General features: G+C 40.1%; 1 protein-coding gene across 1 annotated transcript in view; it reads right to left on the bottom strand.

Annotated features, from left to right (window-relative positions):
• The window catches only part of antxr2a (ANTXR cell adhesion molecule 2a), a 185764-nt gene that overhangs the window by 145174 nt on the left and 17748 nt on the right, over positions 1 to 22842 (bottom strand). Inside the window, exons 4-7 of the mRNA XM_052010228.1 lie at positions 20225 to 20306; positions 10522 to 10629; positions 9502 to 9570; positions 2763 to 2843 (exon numbers count right to left, since the gene is read on the bottom strand). Of these exons, the coding sequence (XP_051866188.1) occupies positions 2763 to 2843; positions 9502 to 9570; positions 10522 to 10629; positions 20225 to 20306 (340 nt within the window). The remainder of the gene's footprint in view (positions 1 to 2762; positions 2844 to 9501; positions 9571 to 10521; positions 10630 to 20224; positions 20307 to 22842) is intronic.

The following is a 22842-nucleotide window of genomic DNA, read 5'->3' as shown; positions in this document are numbered from 1 at the left end:
ACCCATAATTCCATGACCTCTCATCTTATTAATCAGTCTCTTGTGAGGCACCTTATCGAGGCCTTTTGAAAGTCTAAATACACAACATCTACCGCCTCTCCCTTATCCACCCTACCTGTGATTTCTTCAACAAACTCCAATAGGTTGGTCAGGCAGGATCTTCCCTTCTCAAAACCATGTTAGCTAGGACCTATCTTGCCTTGCACCTCTAGGTATTCCGTAACCCCATCCTTGAGGATAGATTCCAATAATTTTCCCACCACTGAAGTCAGACCAATAGGTCTGTAATTTCCTTTATGCTGCCTCCCACCTTTCTTATACAACAGAACTACATTTGCGACCCTCCAGTCCTCCGGAACCATGCCGGAATCTATCGATTCCTGGAAAATTATCGCCAATGCCTCCGCTATCTCTAAAGCCACCTCCTTCAGAACCCAGGGATGCACCTCATCCGGTCCGGGACTCTTATCAGTCTTTAGCCCATTTAGTTTTCCGCGCACCTTCTCCCTAGTAATCTTAACTGAACTCAGTTCCATTTTGTGAGACTCCTGACTAACCGGCACATTGCTGATGTCCTCCACGGTGAAGACCGATGCAAAATATTCATTCAATTCCTCTGCCATCTCTCTATCGTCCATTACAATACCTCCTGCACCGTTATCAATTGGTCCTATATCAACCCATGTCTCTCTTTTACTCCTTATGTATTTAAAAAAACTTTTAGTATCCTTTCGAATGTTATCCGCCAACTTCCTTTCACAATTCATCTTTTCTTTCCTAATGACCTTCTTAGTTTCTCTCTGCAGGTTTTTAAAAGCTTCCCAGTCTTCTGTTTTCCCACTAATTTTTGCTTCTTTGTACACCGCCCCTATTGCTTTTATTTTAGCCTTCACCTCTCTCGTTATCCACATTTGTGCCTTTTTTCCATTTAAAACCTTTTTTCTTGGAATATATCTATCCTGCATTTTCCTTATTTCCTGTAGAAATTCCTTCCATTTCTCCTCCGCCGTCCCTCCAGCTAGCTTACTCTTCCAATCAATTTGGGCCAACTCTTCTCTCATACCATTGTAATTTCCTTTGTTCCATTGAAATATCGATACACCAGTTATCAGCTTCTCCTTCTCAAACTTGAAACTGAACTCAATCATATTGTGATCACTGGTTCCCAGTGGTTCCTTTACCTTTAGTTCCCTAATCACCTCCAGTTCATTACACAGCACCCAATCCAAAACAGCCGATCCCCTGGTGGGCTCTTCAACAAGTTGCTCCAGAGAAACGTCCCGTAGACATTCCACAAACTCACTCTCCTGAGTTCTACCGCCTTGCTGGATTTCCCAGTCCACCTTCATGTTAAAATCCCCCATAATTATCTTCACATTGTCACTCTGGCATGCTTTTTCTATCTCAAACTGCAACTTATTGTCCACTTCCTGACCACTATTAGGGGGCCTATATATGACTGCTACTATTGTCCTTTTACCCTTGCTATTTCTTAGCTCCACCCATAAGGACTCCACCTCCTCTGACCCAATGGCCTTCCTTTCTATTGATTTTATATCGCTACTAACCATCATGGCCACACCTCCCCCTCTGCCTACCCGCCTATCCTTCCTATACACTGTGTACCCCTGGACATTCAGTTCCCAATCACATCCATCATAAAGCCATGACTCGGTGATTGCCACAATGTCGTATTTATTAACCTGTAGTTGTGCCACTAGGTCATCCACTTTATTCCTAATGCTACGTGCATTTAAATATAGTACATTTAGTCCGGTACCTGCTATTGATTTTATTGTACTTCTATTGTTCAGTAGATTATCCTGACTTTCCACCTGTCTATCCTTCTTACCATCTTCACTACATACTATCTTAGACATGTTCCTATATACCTCATCCCCTATCCTAACATTCTGTATCCTAACATCCTGATTTGTTGTACTTCTATTATTCAGCAAAGTATCCTGACTTCTCACCTGCCTGTCCTTCTTGCCATCCTCATTGGACTTGTTTCTATAAACTTCTTCCCTTACCTTAGCATCTTGTAACCTAACATCCTGGTTTCCATCCCCTTGCCAGACCAGTTTAAACCCTCCCCTACAACTAAATTAAACATTCCCGCCAGGATATTAGACCCTTTAGAGTTTAGGTGCAAGCCATCCTTAGCAAATAGGTCATGCCTCCCCCAAAAAAGGTCCCAATTATCCAAAAATCTGAAGCCCTGCCCCCTGCACCAGTCACTCAGCCACACATTCATCTACCAGAGCTTTCTATTCTTCCTATCATTGACACGTGACACAGGTAGTAATCCTGAGATTACTACCCTTGAGGTCCTACTTCTCAACCTTCTCAACCTAATATGGTCATTAGTCCATTCACTCTGCCCCATTAATATGCCTTCAGAAGCAGCAGTCAACTTTAAGGAAATAGTGTTTCCACAATGCTACTTTGGTACAGTTTTAATTAAATTCAATTTAATTCCCTTGCCATAAAATCAAACTGTATGGGTGATGAATTTTGTTACAAAATATGAACAACTCTATGCCAAAATCATGGCCATATTACTGCCTATTACAATCCATAGTAGATGTATGATGTAGTTTACATCAAATACATTTCCATTGGTAAGTAATCTAAATAAGCAACAGCAAACTCCATTCATTATTTTGAAAATCATTTAGATCTTTAACAGTTATATGCCATTTAATCCTGGTTATTAGAAACTTACTTTGTTATTAATAATGACATCAAACGATACTTACCAAATCAATTATGCCCTTTAAAGCATGAAATCCTCCATTAACAGGGAAGACATGATTCGGGGAATCTGCAACATCTTCCAGCTTTTAAAATCAAAAATAATTTTAAAAATAGTTTGAACAAATTCCTTAACATTGTTACTTTAATATTTTAATGTTATGAGATCACAAATCAATCTTGTGCTGTCAAGCATGAATGTTTTTCATGTTTTCCAGAGTACTCATGAGGTGAGAGAAACAGAACTTCATCTCGTAAACATCTAAGTTCCACATCACAAGTATATCATGAAACTATCGATGGTCGAGGTTTTCCAGGGAATTGGCTCCTTGTGGAGTCCAGTGGTAGAGTGATATGAACTCTGCTGGGTTTCAGCATCAGTGACACCATTCACTTGAAAGGCAAGGAACTGCAATGAGGAGGAGAGGCAAGTTTCATGTAATTTACATGCTTTTGATTTGATTGAGTTGTTTTAAATGTATTTGAATTATTTTGAAGTGTGATTGATTTTTAGATCTTCTATCATTTTTACAATTTTTAACAGTGTGTTTAATATTTAACAATTTTTGAATGTTTATGACAATCCATTTAGTCTCAGCATGGGTTAAGGGGCTGTCACAATATTTCTGTCAGACTTACAATCCAAAGGCTTTCAGCTATAAAGAGCTGGCTTCCTTTAAGTTCTTGATGGGGGGATTCACTCAAGATAAGAGAAGAATTAGCTGGGAGCCATGCAGTGAGCTTAGGTGTGGACAACTCCGCATTCCCAGGAAATTCTGGACCAATTGTCTCCTCACCCAGAATTGCTAACAGCAGTTTCTCTGCACTCATACTGACCCGATCTGGATACAGAGAGCCAATAGTACTTGCCCAATGCATCCAAGAGTCCAATGGCATTGTCTGAGCAGCAACAAGACCTCCAAGAGCACAGTTTAGGAGGCCTCATATTCCCAAAAGCTTTGACGTTCAACAAAGCTACATACCCTCTGAAATATCTCTGAATTTACAAACTCATAAAATGGAAATAATTAATTAAAACTAAGAAAGGTAAACACATGCATTACTTAAAAAATTAAAATGATGCAAAATAGTTTAAAAAGTAATTTCCTCCTCACCTAATTCTTTGCCCTGAAATACCCATTCAAAGTAATGGGATCTCTGATTCTCTGTCTGACATTTCAAGTACAAGAGGCAATTGCCCAGCATAGTGTTGGGTTAACCCTAGCAAGACTGGGATCCACTACTGGAGACATGCAGAGAACAAATTGGCTATTTTGAACGACTATCTTTTAAATGGCTAAATACTGATGGTTGCTCCAATCCGTATGTTTGAACTGTAAGTAATGACATTCTCATATATTGCAATATTGACTGAAAAAAATTGCAGCACAGCACAATGATAATGACTTAAGAATACACGAACATGTAAAACAGAAGGAGAAACAGCCATACAGCCCCTCGGGTCTTTTCCTGCTATTCACTAAAATCATGATATATCTAATCTTGGAACTTAGTTCCATTTTCCTGCTCAAGCTCCATAACTCCGGGTTCCCTTATAATCCAAAAGTCAACATCTATCTCAACCTTGTATATACTCAATCACTTGGCATCCACTGCCATTTTGGAGCAGAAAAAGTCCAGTGATTCATAACCCACTCTGAGAAGAAATTCTTCCTCATATGGCTGATTCCTTATTGTGAGACAACGTCTCCTTGTTTTAGTCTCATCCACCAAAGGAAACACTGGCAAAGCATCTGTCAAGTCCACTCAGAATCTTGCAAGTTTCACTGAAATCACTCTTGTTCTTCTAACTTACCAAGCAGTATTGGCCCATTCTGATTAGTCTTGACTCAAGACAACCCTTTTATTGCAGAAACCTCACTGCATATCCTCCAAAGCAAGTATACCCTCTCTACAATAAGGAGACCTAAACTGTGTGTGGTATTCTAGGTGCAGTTTCAGAAAAGTTCAGTTCATCCTCTCAGTATTTACGTTGTCAAGCCTCCTAAGAATCTTATGTTTCAGGAAGATTGCCTCTCATTCTTAACAATGAAGGGCAGGGCTGGAAAGGAAGAGAGGAATGGCACAGTGAGAAGAGCAGGAAGGGGAGGGAGGAGCAAGGATGGGAAGCTGGATGCTCCTTTTGTCAACTGACTGATAAATGAAAAGAATGCTCCATCGCTCTGTTTAAGGTGCCAGCTGACATATCCCTTCTCCCTCAACAAATCATAAAGCCCACATAAAGTGGACTTCATTTTATGCCTTGCTAATAGATCGTGCGCTTACGTGCAACTGCTGTGTTCTGGCTCTCACTTTCCTCTTTTCAGACTGATTTACTTCCCCATTTCATTCTCTGGAAATTCCTTCCAATTATTTTGTCATTCTTATTTAAACACATTTCCTTCCTGCCAATGGACCTTTAAACTCGCTGTTCTTCACTTTTTTCTCATCAGCTATACAAGCTTTCTTTCCTGCTTTTCCAGCTTCATGCCTCCATCAGTCCCTTGTCCTTCCCACACTACCTTTTTTTTCCCCCATTACTGCCTCAAGCTAAAATCCTTCTTCAAGCTCCTGTGTACCATGCCGTATGTTCCCAAATGGCACCTATGTTGATACTTCCTCAGGTTTCTGAAATCATCTTGCTTGAAATGTTGTTCAGGCATCAATTTCTCCCCATAGTGTTTAGCAATTCAGTTCTTGCCCAGGTTGATCAGACGGTGAAACATAATCCCCGTTCCTGCCATACATCTATCAAGAATGTCCGTCTCACGAATAAGCACTTGTTCATTCATGTTCTCCCGGCTGATGGTCCAATTAGTATCGATGCACTCCACTGAAACATGGCTTACTTTCAATTACACCCGTTACAGAAAGCTTCCTGTCTGGCTATGCTGTCACTACGTACTACACCCTAGTTATCATTGCAGCATTCTGACTACTCTTCTTAAGTCACTGGCTGCTCCACTGGCAATTACAACACTTCTTAAATCAAACACCCACTGTTTTAGAGTCATACGCATTGCTTGCAGAATCAAAGTTCTACAGCACAGAAGACCACCTAATACTTTGTACCTCCTGCAGCCATTTTGAGCTCAGGGTTTCCTACAAAATCTAATGCTAATTCTCCCTCTTATATTTGACAGTCTCCTCTCTTATTAACTCTATATCGAGGAAATATTATTTTTTATAGATTTCAGCACATAGTTTACTCTGGGTGAACCCAATAAACCCAATATCCTCCACCTCCACCATCCTGCATTTCATGCATCATATCTATGTCCAGCAATTGTGTGTTGTGCAGTACAATCGCCTTCAGAAGACCCAGAGATAAATCCTCAGCTGTTTTTCTTTGTTTAATCTACATGTTATTGCTTCCATCAACATTCAGAGGCACATGTGTTTCCACATATGTAGTGGTGACACTTAACTCTACCTGCCTACAACTTCCTTCTCAAATACCAGTCAGCTTTCAGAATACACAAAATCCTTTTGAGTGCTTCAATTTCCTCTGACTCAATATTAGCAAGGTCGAAGCCATCACTTTGGCCATAAACATTAACCCCACTACCTTGTGCTAATTCACCCTCCTCCCCATTCACCCTCTTTAAATTGAATTAGATAATCCATAATCTAATCATCCCATTAGCTGATCTTATTCTTGGTATCCTGTCACCAAGAGCATTTACTTCACTGAAAAATACTTCTGTACCTAAACATTTCTTCATTCTGTGAACTAGAACTACATTGTGATCAACTACTAAATGTTCCTGTCTTCCAATCTCATTCACCACTTTTAAAAAATTTTGCCACAGCACCTCAAGCCAAGCTTTCCACCTTATGGCTTTTTCTCTCTCTGGCTCCGATGCCCATTTCAAAGCATTTCAGGACTTGTTTTTATGTTGAAAGAAGTTAAATACGCTATAGTTTTCAGAGACTGTAAATCTACAGAAATATTACAGCTTTCTGCTGTGGTACTCAAACAATACTTAAAAGTTCTAAAGAACTTAACTAAACATCTGATTGTTTTTGACCTTGTTGTTTTAAATTGAGCTACTGTAAAATTCAGAGCCCTGTTATATCATAATGCAGAATTTGCAGCCTTTAAGGGTGCAACTGATTTTGCAATGGAATTCATCATTCACCTCCCTTGCATAAAAGTCACAACTTTTATATTAACAACACTTCAGTTTGACAGTACTTCCGTTTGGTAAATTGAATCTTTACTAGAAAAATCCAATTAGTGATCTTATGATTAATCTCATCATAATTGGTGTCTAGGATATTTCCACTGAGAAAATGTATGATTATGTTCTTTTGAAGAGAATGAAGCACAGTGGGAAATGCATTGTGGAAACCTTCATACAAATTTTCTCACATAAATTGGGCACAGATTCAGGCCACACAATTACTACAACATTAACCTAGTTTCAAAATAACGTACCAATCTGAATTCTAAATTTGGCACCTGGCATCCTCTTGTTTTATTTTGTGAACCAAACCTACACTTTAGTTCACTATTAGAATGTATATGGAAACAGATTAGCATGAGCCAACACTGTGGCCTACAACTTAATTATGCACCTATTTTGAGTAAGGACTTGTCACAATTCCATTTGGCATAAATAGATTCCAATTCAATTTTTTGCTATTTCCAGAAATGTCAATGTGCTCTGAAAGTATACAATTTTCTTGAAGCCATGGTCATTGTAAAAATTGTTGATCTCTCAATGGATTTGCAACCACAAGAGAGTAAACGGCTTCACTTTTCAAAAGTTAATTAGGCTTCATGTCCTTTCACACATTTGCATTGATTGGATCTTCAAGCCATGATATGCACAAAGTGGGGATTTATAAAATTCCTTTTTTAATCTCACAAGAGATGTAACCTAATAACTTAAGACTGGCAAAGTTATGAGTGAGTTATGGCTGTCACTGCAAGCAAGTTAGAGGTGTCCCATGGCTCCTCATTATATATTCTGTTTACAGCGTGTTAACTATTGAAAATTCTTACAACAAAATGTAAAAATAATTAATTATAAGTTCATTGAACCACAACCTGATTGCTAGTTGGGTCATGTCAGCAGGGGAATTCCTCCATTCCCTAGCTGACTTGGATTTCCCATATCACCATCCTGAAATATTGAAGTATTGTGGTTATCATGTCATCCTCTGTGGTATAAACTGAATCATACTGAACTTAGTTCCTGATAAATCTTTACTCAGGATTATTAAATGGTGCTTAATATTTTACACCATATTGTCAAATGTATTTTTACTTTAAGTTAAATTTTGTGGTAACTTAAAGAACTCACAAAGAGTGATGGAATAATATAGAGACATCCAGCAGGGAATGTACATGAGAGAAGAGAGAAGAAATACAGTGAGATAAGCAGAAGTAATTGCAGCTGCGGTGGTTTATGTAAGAATAATAAACAGAAAAAGATTAAATTGATTTTTAATATCTGAAGAATTAACAGGAGGTAAATTAATTCAGGGGCATCGGAAAGGGACTGAGATAGAAGAGACAAGTAGATGAAAAACGCAAGGAGAGAAAAAAATATCAGAGAATCACAGAAGAGGGCAACGGTGAAGGATGCAATTTGGAACCGAGCCTGCAATTTCAAGGAGCAACTCAGTTAGTCTTGGTTCCAACATCCCTGCCTTTCTTTCTTCTTCAAAACTTTATTGAATTACAGTGTGAAGCACAGTGTGAAATGCATTGTGGAAACCTTCAAACACATTTTCTCAAATGATTGGAACAATGTACATTAGGTCAATGTATAAAATACTCCATGTGCGATCTATTTGCCAGGCACATCCTAAACTTACAACTTCTGCCCCCTATGGCAGCGTGTGCATTGGAACTACATGGTCTCCAACCTTCTATCTAAGTCACACACTCTCCTCACTTGGACATATAGGACTATTCCTTCATTGTTGTTGGGTCAAAGAACTGTAACCTCCACCCCTTTCCCAACCCACCCACCCAGCTAAAAGATTTTGCCTTCATCACATAGTGATTTAAGAGGAAATCCACTGCCATCTGCATAATGTAATGCTGTTCTTGCCAATGATGGTCAGTTCGTGAAGAATGAGAGAGAAATTATACTTTAGTCTAGTTCCTAAAGTAAAACAGAAGAATTACCTGAGTCCCCCTTTGTGCTGGGGCTCTGTGAAACAGCATTATCCAAAGCATTGACTAGTAAGTTTGAATAGGTTGAGTCTGTACTCAATGAGAGGCAATCATATTGAAACATAAAAGATTATTGACAGGATAAATGCTGGGAAGATAGCTAACCACATGGGAGAATCTAGGATCAGAGAGCAGTGTCTTAATAATAAGGGGGTGCCATTTAAGACAGAATGAGGAAGAATTTCTTCTCTGAAATGGTTGTGAATCTTTGAAATTCCTTGGCCCAGAAAGCTGTGAAGCCTTGAATATATTCAGAGCAAAGTTAGATTTTTAATCAGTAATAGAATTCAGAGTTATGGAGATAAGGCAGGAAAGTGGATGAGAAAAGTTGCACCACCCATTATCTTATTGAATGGCAAACAGACTTGATGGCCAAATAGCCTACTCTTCTTCCTATTTTGTATGGCCTTAAGTCTTAGGTACTCTAGTGAATTAAATCACTGCACTCTTGTTATAATTTTGATCAGATCTCCATCATCTGACTTAACAACGAATCACTCACTGAATACAATTTGAATATTAGGTAATGGATTAACACAGTAGAGTCTCACCTGCTGCTCCTTAAAATCTTTGACTCCAACACAATAAATGATTGCTCCGAGCTTCCTTGCTTCTTCAGCCTTTAATGAAAGTCAAATTAAATTAGTTTCAGGTAAAAGAAAATCAGCATAATTCAACGGCACTCCTGAAATTTGCCGATGACACCAAAATTGGTGGCATCATGGACAGTGAAGAAGGTTGTCTAAGGTTACAACAGGATCTAGATCAACTGGGAAAGTGAGCAAAGAAAAGGCAGATGGAATTTATCTCAGACAAGTGCGAAGTGATGCATTTTAGGAAGTTAAACCAGGGCAAATCACACACAGTGAATAGTAGGGCCCTGGGGACTGTTGTAGAACAGACTCAACGTTGATTACAAGTACATAGTTCCCTGAAAAGTGGAACACAAGTGGGAGGGTGCAGAGGAAGGTAAATGGCATGCCTGCCTTCATGGGCTGAGGCATTAAGAAAAGAGATGGGATGTCACATTACAACTATATAAAATGTTGCTTTGGTTGCACTTGGAGCATTGTGTGCAGTTTTGGTTGCCAGACTATAGGAAGGACCTGATTAAGCTAGAAATGATGCAAAAAAGATTCACAAATTTGTTGCCTGGATTGGAAGGCTTGAGTTATCAGATGACATTGTATATGCTCGGACTTTTTTCCCCTGGTGGCATAGATCGAGTAGATAGCAAGTGTCTTGTTTCCCAAGGTAGAGGTGTCTAAAACTGGAGAGCAGCAGAGGTTTAAGGTGAGGTGGAGAAGGTTTAAAAAAGATCTTAGGGGTAATTTTTTCACACAAGTAGTAGTTGGTATCCGGAATGAGCTGCCAGAAGAGGTGCCAGAGGCGGGAACAGTAACAATATTTAATAGGTATCTGGATAGGTACTTGAATGAGCAATGCCTACAGCGATATGGAATTAATACAGGCAAGTAATATAGGTAGGCATAATGGTCAGCATTAACGTGGTGGGCCAAAGGGCCTGTTTCTATGCTGCACAACTCTATGACTCTGAATTTTACACTCACCTCTTTAATTGTGTAATCCAACACCATTTCCTTCAGTTCCCCATCGGTTAGAACAATAATAGCACTTGCAGTCTTCAGACCTTTCTGTTTCATTATTTGCTCATTAGCCTAACAAACAGAAATAAATCATATTTTCAGTTTTGGGTTTGTTTAAATAAATTACTGGGTATTTGTTATATCAGGTGCATCCACTTTTCTAAAGAGTTAAAGCAAGTTTTACAAGCTGTGTCTTCTGATGAGAGATTCTCTTATCTTTGACAAATTATATTCTTGAATCTCCAAGTGCCATGAACCATTCCCAACCAAAACCATGGGCTGGTGTTGTGCACTCCACAGTGAAACCAACTACTTGGAGGTTGGACATAGCATATTCATTCTCAAACTTTTTATCACATCTGAATGCGTCTGGCCAACTTCTCTAAGATGACACAAAGCTAGTGGATTTGAGATTACCTGAAACCACTTTTAACGAGCATGGCACAGTATAAAAGTTTCAAAGAGTTCAGGCAAACAAGCAGTAAAACATTAACGTTTTTGCAAGTTCACATTCCCAAATTTCACAATTTTTGAACAAAATATATGTACCACAAAATATGCACAGTTTTGTAGGTGAAATGAAATAAACAAACTAAATATACCTGCATGAATTTTTGATAACTATCAATGCACATCTCAAAATATTGTGCCTTTGGAGCTCATTATTCAGCACTGATCATTCTCCTGCTTTCATCCCTATCCACAGTTTTCACCTATTCTCTATAAATGTCAGATCCTCACTGGGATAATACTTCCTTCTGATAGTATTAATCAGGGGCAAACTAAACAGAGTGGTTTTTAAATACTGAGGATTTCTTTGGTCCTCAAAGTAGCATTCTTTAGAAATTTGTAAGACATTGGAAGAACTGGTTTCCTCCACTTATTCCATTTCTCTTGAGTTTTTTGCTGAATTCCCACCAATATTACAGTTGAACACTGAGAGAAACACCACGAAAGTTCTACAGTTTTATTTAGTTATGGTCCTACAGTGAAAACAGAACTGACTTTGTGCATTTAGTTTAATTGAGCTAACGAAAACAAAACGAGGCAAAGGATGGACAGTTGACTGTGGTCAACTACAAACAGATATAACAGTAAAAAAAGGAGCGGCATGATCAAACTGTGATAAAAAGCAGTCGCACTTAGTGAGCTGGAAGTCCTCATATAACCAGGTCCTAACAGGACTTTTTACATCATTTTTTCTCTTGTACTTCAGCTGTATTTCAATGGGAACATTCTCATCTCAATGTTTCCAGCCTCAAGTACTACTGCACAGGCCTGAGCACACAATTTAAACCAAGGCTCCAGTGCAGGACTGCAACTAGTTCAGGATTTACATAGACCTGACTTACACAGACACATGCTAAGTCCGGGGTGCATGAGTGACATGTGCAACATGGAGTCCAATGGTCCAGCCTTGTCTTACTACATCATTACACTTCTACAAATGGCCTAATTAAGGAGTTCCCAGTCAACTGAACATTTTAATTATATCTCAGTGCTTCAATATGTTTTTTTTAATAATTTGCATCCATTTTAATTGATTATAAATGTCTCCAAATATCACAGACTTTTGAATTACTGGCCCAGCATTTACAATTCTGACCCTCTACTCCGGCTTTGCCTCCTATCAAAGACCCCCAGAGGGTTCCAGAGGCTGACTTCCACAGTGTGGTGCCTGGGGGAAACTTTCCATTGAGGCATTGCTATGCCTTGCCAGACACCTCTTGGGTTCAAAGGATCGAGCTCAATTGGCCCTCTGCATTCTGATCAATTACATCAGTGGTGGGCAAGCTATTGGAGAGGATTCTTAGGGACAAGATTTATGAGCATTTGGAGATGCATTGTCTTATAAGGGATAGTCAACATGGCTTTGTGAAGGGCAGGTCGTGCCTCATGAGCCACTAGAGTTTTTCAAGGAAGTGACAAGACAGATTGATGAAGGCAGAGCGGCGGATGTGGTATACATGGATTTCAGCAAGGCATTTGACAAGGTTCCCCATGGTAGGTTCATCCAGAAGGTCATGAGGTATGGGATCCATGGAAAATTAGCTATGTGGATTCAGAATTGGCTTGCCCAAAGAATGCAGAGGGTGGTTGTAGAAGGGGAGTATTCAACCTGGAAGTCGGTGACTCGTGGTGTTCCGCAAGGATCTGTTCTGGGACCCCTGCTCTTTTTGATGTTTATAAATGACTTGGGTGAAGAAGTAGAAGGGTGGATCGGTAAGTTTGCAGCTGACACGAAGGTTGGTGGTGCGGTAGATAGTGGCAAGGTTGTCATAGGTTGCAACAGGATATTGACAGGATACAGAGCTGGGCAGAGAAGTGGCAGATGGAGTTCAATCCGGAGAAGTAATACACTTTGGAAGATCTAATTTGAAGGCAGAGTACATGGTCAATAATGGGATGCTTAGCTGTGTGGAGGAACAGAGAGATCATGGGGTTCTAGTCCATAGATCCCTCAAAGTTGCTGCGCAAGTTGATAGGGTGGTTAAAAAAGTCTGTGGTGTGCTGGCCTTCATTAGCCGAGGGATTGAGTTCAAGAGCAGAGAGGTAATGTTGCAGCTCTATAAGACCCTGGTTAGACCATATCTGGAATACTGTGTTCCGTTCTGGTCGCCACATTATAGGAAGGATGTGGAAGCTTTGGAGAGGGTGCAGAGGAGATTTACAAGACTACTGTCTGGATTGGAGAGCATCACTTATGAGCAGAGGCTGAGCAAGTTAGGGCTTTTCTCCTTGGGAGACGGAGGATGAGAGGAGACTTGATAGAGGTGTGTAAGATTATGAGAGGCATGGACAGACCACATCTTTTCCCCACGGCGGTATTGGCCAATACTAGAGGTCACCCATTTCGGGTACGTGGAGGAAAGTTCGGGGGGTGGGGGGGGGGGGGTGGATGTCAGAGGTCGTTTATTTTTGACACAGAGAGTGTTGGGTGTTTGGAATGCACTGCCGGTTGGGTGGGGGGGGGGAGATGGTAGGGGCTGATACAATAGGATCATTTAAGAGACTCTTTGATAGGCACATGGATGAAAGAAAAATAGAGGGTTATGGGAGCTGAATTAGAGAGGGGGATAGATAGAATATGGATAAGGTTTATATAGGTCGGCACAACATCGTGGACCGAAGGGCCAGTACTGTGCTATATTGTTCTATGTCCAATTAACTATGAACATGTGGGAGGTAACTCTGGGCAGTGGGTCAAATCCAACTCGATTCTCCCCATTGATTACAAAGGGGACAGATTCACTCTGAAAGGAGTCTTGAAACACAATTTCATTTTTTTTTTCCAAATTAGAGCTTAAATTCAGGAAGCCTGTGCTCACTGGCCTAATAATGCATTCAACTGAGCATAAAGTGAATAGCTGATTTCAATAATGTAGCCCTAGCTCCATTCTTGAATGCAACTCCATGCTGCAGGAACAATACCACTTTCTCTCTCTATAGATGCCTGCTGACTTGCTAAGTACCTCTGGCATTTCCTGCTTTTAATTCAGATTTCCAGCATCTGCAGTTTTTTTTTACTTTTCAACCACTGGAAATACCCCTTTGCTCACTGCTGGAAGCAAGAAGGTTTTATTCAATTATTCAAATCTGCCTAATAAGCCATGCATAACTTAAAAATTAAGTATAATAATAACAGTTACTGGTTGCCTTTGAGTATTTTAAGAACAGTTTAGTTCAAGTGGAAAGAATGTTTGGCTTTAAACTGCTAGAACAAACCGTTCTGCCTTTCTTTATAATATGCACCATTAGTTTGATGAAGGAGCATGCAGAGTATTTTCCCAAATGGCCTAATTATCTGTTAATTTGACTGCAGAGATTTTTAAAACACACTAAAGGTTGATACTTAATCAGCAGGAAGACTCAGTAAATGCTGAATTATTAATATAGAATCAGATTGCACTGTGACCAAGGGTCTTCGGAAGAGTGGAAAAACAGCTTTTAGTTTTCTCCATAAAGAGACTGAGGTACTTGAGCAACACCAAACCAAACTACTGAGAAACTCATAAGGTACTCTGTATTTGCCCAAATAGAGCACCCATTCTTTGTGGAAACTTACGCAGTGGTTGGTAAGGTTGACATAATTGTATTGCATAAATTTGAGCAGGTAAAACCATGCCACTTATCAAGGCAGGATCTTGGTATACTTAGCAATGCCTATATAGCCAGGATCACCCCCCAACTTCAGAGCACTACCTTGTTGGTTCTCTGGAATTGTGAAATGAATGTAAGCCTCTCTTCAAAGTCCTCCCTCTCTAGATCCTAGGAATGAGTAAGATTAGCAAGTTCTCAGGAGTACTACAAACCTTCCTGGCTCCAACATATTTTTTACTAAATTAACCATTGCGGGTTTAGTGAGTTCTAATCCACTGTTTGCATGTTGTCATGCCAACTGAAATCCAGAAGCAGCGCTTACCCCTTTGTCTCCCCTTCCCCTCCAACCATAGCCAAATGTTGCACTTGTCAGTTGACTAATTGAAAACACTCAAGAGGTTGTAAGCAGGAATTTCTCATGAGCCACATGGTGAGTAGGACAATTCAACAGTGGAGATGAAGGTGCATTTGAACCAATTGTCTAACTCCACGACAGCAACAATGACATCAAATAGAATTATAGTTTTATTGGCTGCTTCTGGTCTTGCTACAGCCGAGTCACTGTTGGGAATTAATGGTCAGTACAACAGTGGGTGCTTTCACACTCAGTCTTCTAAAGGTTCCATGCAAGGGCTTTGGGTCCAAAATCAAAACCAAAACATTGTGTTTGGCAACTTTATAAATCCAAGCTTTCACATGAAAACCAACTTCTTAAATTATTTTTCAGCTCTGCAATGTTTTCATCTTCTCACTTGACAACTTCCTTCCCTCTCCTTGTCTGGAAGGTAATGGCCTAGCAATTGGTGTGCACATTAACACATTAATGTGTGTGCTGAAGTGGGTTGAGGCATTTCAGACATGTGCCTGCCACCACAAACTTCAATTGCAACAAGGCTCAAGGCTGTCGGCACTTCTGAATACTGTCACACTCTTCCTATCACACAAAGAGGACCATACATAGGAAAACAACGTGAGTAGTGGATTGAAGCTAGGACTGTGAGATCAGGTATCCAATCAGATGGGAAGCAGGCTGGGGCTGACTGGAGATTAACACCTTGCTGTGGGGTGGCTGCTCAGGTCGATCTGGGAGTCAGGTGGGTGTTGGAGTTTGGAGGTGGTTCATAGCTGACCAGGGATGATCACCTTGCTGTTAGTGGTGGGGGTGTGACAGTGATTGGAGAGTGCAGACTCGTCATGGAGGTGGGGGGAGGGGGGGAGAATGTTGCGCTCAAGGGGCCTACACCTGGATCAATCAGTGAACGTACAACATGGTGGCCAAAGGTTCACAAGACTTACCCAGAACAGTGGTATGAAAGCCTTGTTACCCCAGGAGTGTTCAACAAGCACTCCACAGACAATGTACAGTTATTTCCCTGTTAGCTCTCCTGCACAGTGAATGCTACTTAATATGCATCAAATGCAGATATTGCGCCAGATGCACTAAAACTAATCTCAACCAGAAGTGCTTGGTCAGATTACTGGAGAGGTATATTTTGATTCAGAAACTGTCGCAATAACATTCCACTCTGGAAAAAAAATAGTAGCTTTCAAGTGTAAAGCACTAACAAAAAACAAACACTACATGCCTGAAGTTTGAGATGGCCTTCTTCCTGGGGTCAAGTATCTCAGGCATTCAACATCATCCAGTACTTTGTCCAAGTGGCCTTTATCTAGGTATGAATCTTAATTATCAATAAGCAGTCTTAACTATTTATAATGAAGTAATCAAGAAATAGCCATGTCAATGTAGTATTTCATAATTAAAAGCACTTTAAATATTTAAGTCTTCCATAATTTACATTAAAGTATTTAATAGCCAATAAAGAATGGATTTCTGTTTGCTTTTACAAAATAGCATTGATCAGACTTACGCAATAATCTATAAACTGCATGCTCCCTTAGAGCCTTGGTGGGCCTTCATGTCTATGTTCATTTTGGTGGATGTCAGCTATTTTTCTCAATATTATCAGGATTCAACATTAAGATTATGAAATAAACCAGTAGATTGAATTTAAACATCTAAGCATGAGTTTTTGCTCATCAAAAACTAATGACCAATGACTACACATTGTTGCGGAGTATTGCATTCTAAATCTACACTGCAATTCAAACTTGAAAAAATAAGAAACATCAAAGCAGACAGAGACAGACATCTGTAGCTTACTCATAGTGAGAAGTATCATGTTTCATAATCACCATTACAAAATAAGTCATATTCTGGTTTAATTATATCAGGCAGCATCTTTTCTTAAACTAACATTGTGAGACTTCCAAATCTTTTAAAACTGAACAAGCTATCTTCTTCCTTAATCTTACACAATTTTTGTTAGCATCCTTTTTATTTTAAAGCTCAGTAAACAACAGATTGGAGGTGGGAATACACACAGTCTAGAAATTTCTATCCATAACACTGCTTTTTATGATGTCACATAAAAATATCAGTTAATTATGAAGTAGAAATCGATAATGTTTTTCAAGTCATATTGTGCCATTCTAGAAATTTGACAAGGCACTTCCAGCTGTAAATCATGATTTCCATGTTGGACACAGCTGGAATAATGTCATCATCTGTACAGCGTTCCTTTAGATCGCTGGCCAGAAAATTAAATTACACAGTTCTAAAATGTGCCTGTCTCAGATTAACCCTGTTTTACTCATGTTGCTCCATAAGCCAGCCCCAGCCTGAGCCAGAGCTCTCACCAAGACTGCTTTCTCTACTTCCTCCTCTCGCCATCAAATATGGTCCCAATCCTCACCCACCAATCTGATCATCTTTCTCAGCCCAGACTACCCAGCTGCCCCCACAATTCCAGTTCTGACACCGCAATTCCCCAATTACCTCCTAATTCTATCTCAGCCTCATGAATCTCTGGACATCCCACCCCCTGACCCTACAACTAATCGTACCCTCCCTGATTTTACAATTTTACCCCATTCTGCACCCAAATGCCCAACTCCTTGGTTGCCCCCGTCTGTTATAACCTAACCCTGACAAAGCCTCAAGTATGACCCCAACCAATTGACATGATCCCTAACATTCAATCGTCATCCCTTTCTCCCTGTAAACCCCTGGCCTTTTCTTCAGAAGCATACTGACTTCATGCTTACTTTGCGTGCATCACTAAGGCACAGCACCAGAGGAAGGAGTGCAAGGACAAAATGGAGCACCAGCCAAGAGGGGAGCTGCTAAATTCTGCTCAAGTGGCCCCTCAACCAAAACAACCACTTTTTTTGTGCTGTGCGATGACCCTTCACCTTGCTTTCCCCATGAACTCATACCCAGGAAGCATGAACAGAACTTTTCCCCCTAACAAGAGTTCTTCAGAGAGGAACTTGAGACTTGGTAGTATAAGAAGACAAAATGGAGAATTTGATTCATGTTCCCTCGCTGTATCTACCAGTGTCTCTGGAATAAAGTTATAGGGGCATCGAGCATCACAGGTGAGGAAAAGGAAGATGTCCATGGTACGACAGCACTATCATGCAATAGACTTTGAAGTGGCATCAATGGAAAGAGAGGTCAGAGTGCACTGAGAGCAGAATATTTCAAGTTGTAACATTATTGAAGACCAACAAATTCTGCAACGTTGGGAGTCGATTGACAGATAGCGAGGAAGGCCAAAGTAAGCAAGTTTGCAGCTCTGATGTATCCTGCATATCCCAACCCCTAAAAAATCTGGTCCCTGAGCCTGCTTTGTGTATGATAATGCTGCATTAGTTGACTGCATGCATGATGCATGTGGTGCTGAATATTAGTTCTATGCCAAGGAGGTGTCAATAGGTACATGACAATAAGGAACAGATGACAGCAGGTTGGACGCATGAGGATGGGCTACAAAATAAGTAAAATGATCAAGAGGAGCGTAGCAGCCAAGGACTTCTTTTAGAATCAATATATTGTTTACTTATTTTGCTTTAGTTTAATATCAGAGACATTTAACAACTTCTACAAAGCCTCACACATTCACGGGACACCAAGCCCAGTCACAACCTTGCCTCCTGTCAAAGTCTGTGGGAGCATTCTAGGGCTGAGCCTCAGATACACACTGTCTGTGGCCTAGTCACTGTTTAGGCCTTAATGTCCCTCATCATCTGGCTCATGCAACAGGAGGCCCAGGAAAATTGGACCCATGTAGCTGTGCAAGGAGTAGGAAGTGAATCAGGACGGTGGCCAAACTGAGCAAAATTTAGGTAAATGGGTACATTTTATAATGGGTTTGGGGCAATTCTGAACATCTAATATAGTTTTGTATTTATATTTCTACGTGACATAATATAAATTGTATTCTTCTTGTACTTATGTGAAGAAATGAAAATACAGTATCAAAGTATCAACAGACTGTAAATTATCTCAATAAATGTTATATGGGTGCATCAATTGGTTTACCTCCTCTGCTAACAATTCTGCATACAAAAAATCATAATCAGTAACTTTTTATATCAGCAAATCACAAGAAAATTATCTGCAATTCAGCCATTTGCTGAAAATTTGAGCAGAGAGAAGGGGAGTTGAATAGCAGTCAATCAATTGAAATTTACACAAATAAGTAAAGTGTAATAAAGACTACTTCCAGTCACTCTGTTTCACTTGGAAGATTCAAGTGAGCATTTCCTGCCACGAGTCACCATTGTGACCACAACATAACATCTGTGTTAGGGACACGTGAGTTGACGTCATTTCATGTGCAATACTTCTTTTCAAGCACTCCAGAGGAAACTGGATCACATTGCCCTAGGAATGCTTGTTCTGGACACTCACGGAATGAATAAGTTTATAAATTGTAGTGTTAACCCGGGAGACCTAACTCCTGCCCTCCTTCCTGCATTACAAGTACTATAACAAACACGTACCAATCTTCAGGATTGTCATTTAATCCACAATGTTCATCCCCAGCTAATCTCCTGGACTTCGACCCCACCTCCAACATCAATAATCAGCCCAATACCCACTTCCCTATCCTCCTTACCACACCCATGCCAGAGAATTCCCAATTTTTTCATCCATTATACACTAATGCCTGTCTAATTCCTTTCCCTGCATCGGACCAGTGCCAAGGAAGTCTCTTTCCTCGATCCACATCAGTGGCAAGGGTCCCAACCTCATCCTTTGCTTCCCTAAATACTCGTGCTGGAGCAGAAACAGTGTGATCCACGGGCAGCTGACAAGCAAGCTCAGGGTCAGCAGTAGATCTGCTCTTGATGGTCAGGTAATACAAGTCACATTTTACATTTCATTATATTAACATGCATCTGAATACCAGAACTACATGGACACTAAGCTACATAGCAATTAGTAAGATAAAGAATTAAGTCCCCAGGACTAAAAAAAGCAAATCTTAGAACATTCTTCAGATGAATTTGAATAGCTATTTCATTTTAGAACAGAAAGTAGTGTATACAGATTTTCAAAATTCCCATGCAGTAACCTTATGGACTGTACATTATGGAATGGCAATATCTATGCTCACCATTAAATACCATTATCATATTTGCTTGGAATAGAGTATTCATTGTACTTGCCATGCAATTCCATGTTTCTACCAAGTAAATGAAAACAACAACTTACCCTTTTTATCCCCAAATGCATGTAGGTATCACCCACTGGAGTTACTTGTTTGAGATCATTGAGACCATTTTTGATCAGATTCCTATTCAAAAACAAAACATAGTAAATGCAAATGCTAATGCCTGATTATTGAGAAAATTCCCAAAGTCTCAGCTTATTCTGCTAAGAACAAAAAATCCCACGGCATGTTTTCTTTCTGGAACACAGATTCATATACTATACAAAAAGACTGGACAAATGTCTTCTCTTGGCCAGTTAGATTTAAGATCATTGAAACACACAGTGAATGCATCTTTTGCGTTGACTCTTCTGGGGGCGGCCCCCAAGAGTCGCCACACGGATCAGCTCTATTTGAAACCAGTTACTTTTCACAATTCCGAATAGTTCCATGGAGTAGTCCTATAAAATTACCAATCAAAGGTAATTTTCTGAATGATGTGAAGAAAACCCAGCAATGACCATTATCATGCTTCACTCATGGGAAAATCGATTAAATTTAAAGTCATAGGGAGATATAGCAAGGAAATAGGCTTTTTGGCCCACCATCTATGTTGGCCATCAATTACCTATTTACATTAATTCTACCCATTTCATTTTCCCCACATTCCCAGCAACTCCCACCCCACCCAAATTCTACCATTCATGTACACACTTGGGATAACTTACAGAGGCCAATCAACCAAAAAACCTACACATTTTTGGGATGCGAAAGTAAACCAGAGGACCCAGAGGAAACCCATACAATAATAGAGTGAATGTGCAAACCCTACAAAGACTGCACCAGACGTCAGTGTGAAACTCAGCTCACTGGAACTGTCAGAAGGCAACTCTACCAGCTGAGCCATTGTCTTCCCCTATTTGACAGAGTATTGTTGTATATTTACTCCAGTTACATATGATGAATTCTTCACATCCTTTTTGTTTTAAATGGTAGTACGATCAGCATAATAGTTTGAAATATTTCATTTGAAAGAAAACAGGGGCATAGTGGAGCAGCTAGTAGAGCCACTGACTCACAGCTCCAGTAGCCTGGGTTCAATCCAATGCTGTCTGTGTGAAAGATCCCAGGTACTTCTAGATGTGGGAAGTGTAGAATCCTTGCTGGTGCAGATCAATACTTGTTGAGATGAAAGTGGATTATTATGAATAAGGATACATTTAAAGTGCATCTGGCTTTGGTGCACATTTCCAGGGAATGCTTGAGACAGAGCATGACTGTGCTCCATTCTTCAATACCAACATCATTTCCCACAAAGTTTAACTATGTATATTTCCTTATGTCATTTCCGCTAATTGAGCCTATGCCAGCACACAAAGCAATAGCATTTTCCCACTAATTTTCTCTGCAATGGACTCTCCCCACATTCCTATTGACACCCTCACCAACACACTGAGGGCAACGTACAGTGGCCAATCCAAACTCTTCCTCCACAACACATACGACAGCAATACTGATGTCAGAATCTCAGTTCCTTCTCCACACACTGCACCACCTCCGCAACACAAGAATAGTGCCCAATTTTGTGCCACAATCCCTCTCTCCCTCAATACACTGCTGGTATTTGAGTCTCAACACCTGATGCCCACTACAGATGCTGTTCTCCAAGGCCCTACCACCCACCATGGCTCTCACCAGCCTAAGCCAATGATTCTCCCTCTAACCTGCCCCCACCCTGCGCTGTCACCAGTACACGCCTCTGGTGGCCTCTACCCTTCTGCTCAACAGTCCAGGACAACTTTGCCCCCAAAGTCCCCCCCCACAAAGGGCCAGTCGATTCATTCTCCTATGCAATGTACAAATGAAATTTGATACAGTGAGCCAATGCCAAAATCAGCAAAGGTCCACCACATCTCTGTCGTTCTGGCAAACTCTTTAGGGTGCATTAGGATTTCCAAGCAATACTCTTGATTATATAGTACTTAATGTACTTGTGGTTTGAAGGTCATGAAAATAAGCACTAATTTAGTTAATTGTCTTGCTTTGCCAATTACTGTAGCTGTCCAATAAATTGCATTGAGTTAATTATGTGCTGATGTTACAAAATACTGATCTTTGCAGTCTTTATGTTGATATTATATATCACTCTAATACAATGACATATAATTCAATCAATATACAATGCGTAACCTTCTTAACATTATTTCACCATTGTAACATTATCAAACTAAGGAGAATAGAAAGAGCAGAATTTTTGAAATGAATTCAGGAGAATTTCTTTTATCAGTACCTAAAAAGCCCAACAAGAGGTGGGGGCAGTACTAGATTGAGTTTTACAAATTGTCCCTGGACAAGTCGAAAAGGTCGCACTGGAGGAGCACATTGGAAGTAGTGATCATAATTCAGTAATGAAAAGAACAAAGATAGACCAGGTGTAAAAGTTCTTAGTTGGTGCAATGCCAGTTGTACTAGACTAAATATGATTTCCAGACAGTTACTTAAAAGTGAATCAGTATCAGAACAGTGAGAGGCATTCAAAAAGGAGGTGGTGAAGGTTTGGTACAAAGATGTGCCTATTAAAGGGAGAGTGGCAGTTCCCAGTTCTACACCGCCCCAAAGATATTGAGGACCACACAGAGAATAATGTAAAAAAAGTGGATATTGAGAACTCAACAAAGTG

The sequence above is a fragment of the Pristis pectinata genome, chromosome 2 (genome assembly GCF_009764475.1).
Source record: "Pristis pectinata isolate sPriPec2 chromosome 2, sPriPec2.1.pri, whole genome shotgun sequence".
In the NCBI taxonomy this organism is placed as follows: domain Eukaryota; kingdom Metazoa; phylum Chordata; class Chondrichthyes; order Rhinopristiformes; family Pristidae; genus Pristis; species Pristis pectinata.
This window is presented reverse-complemented; position numbering and strand designations above follow the sequence as displayed.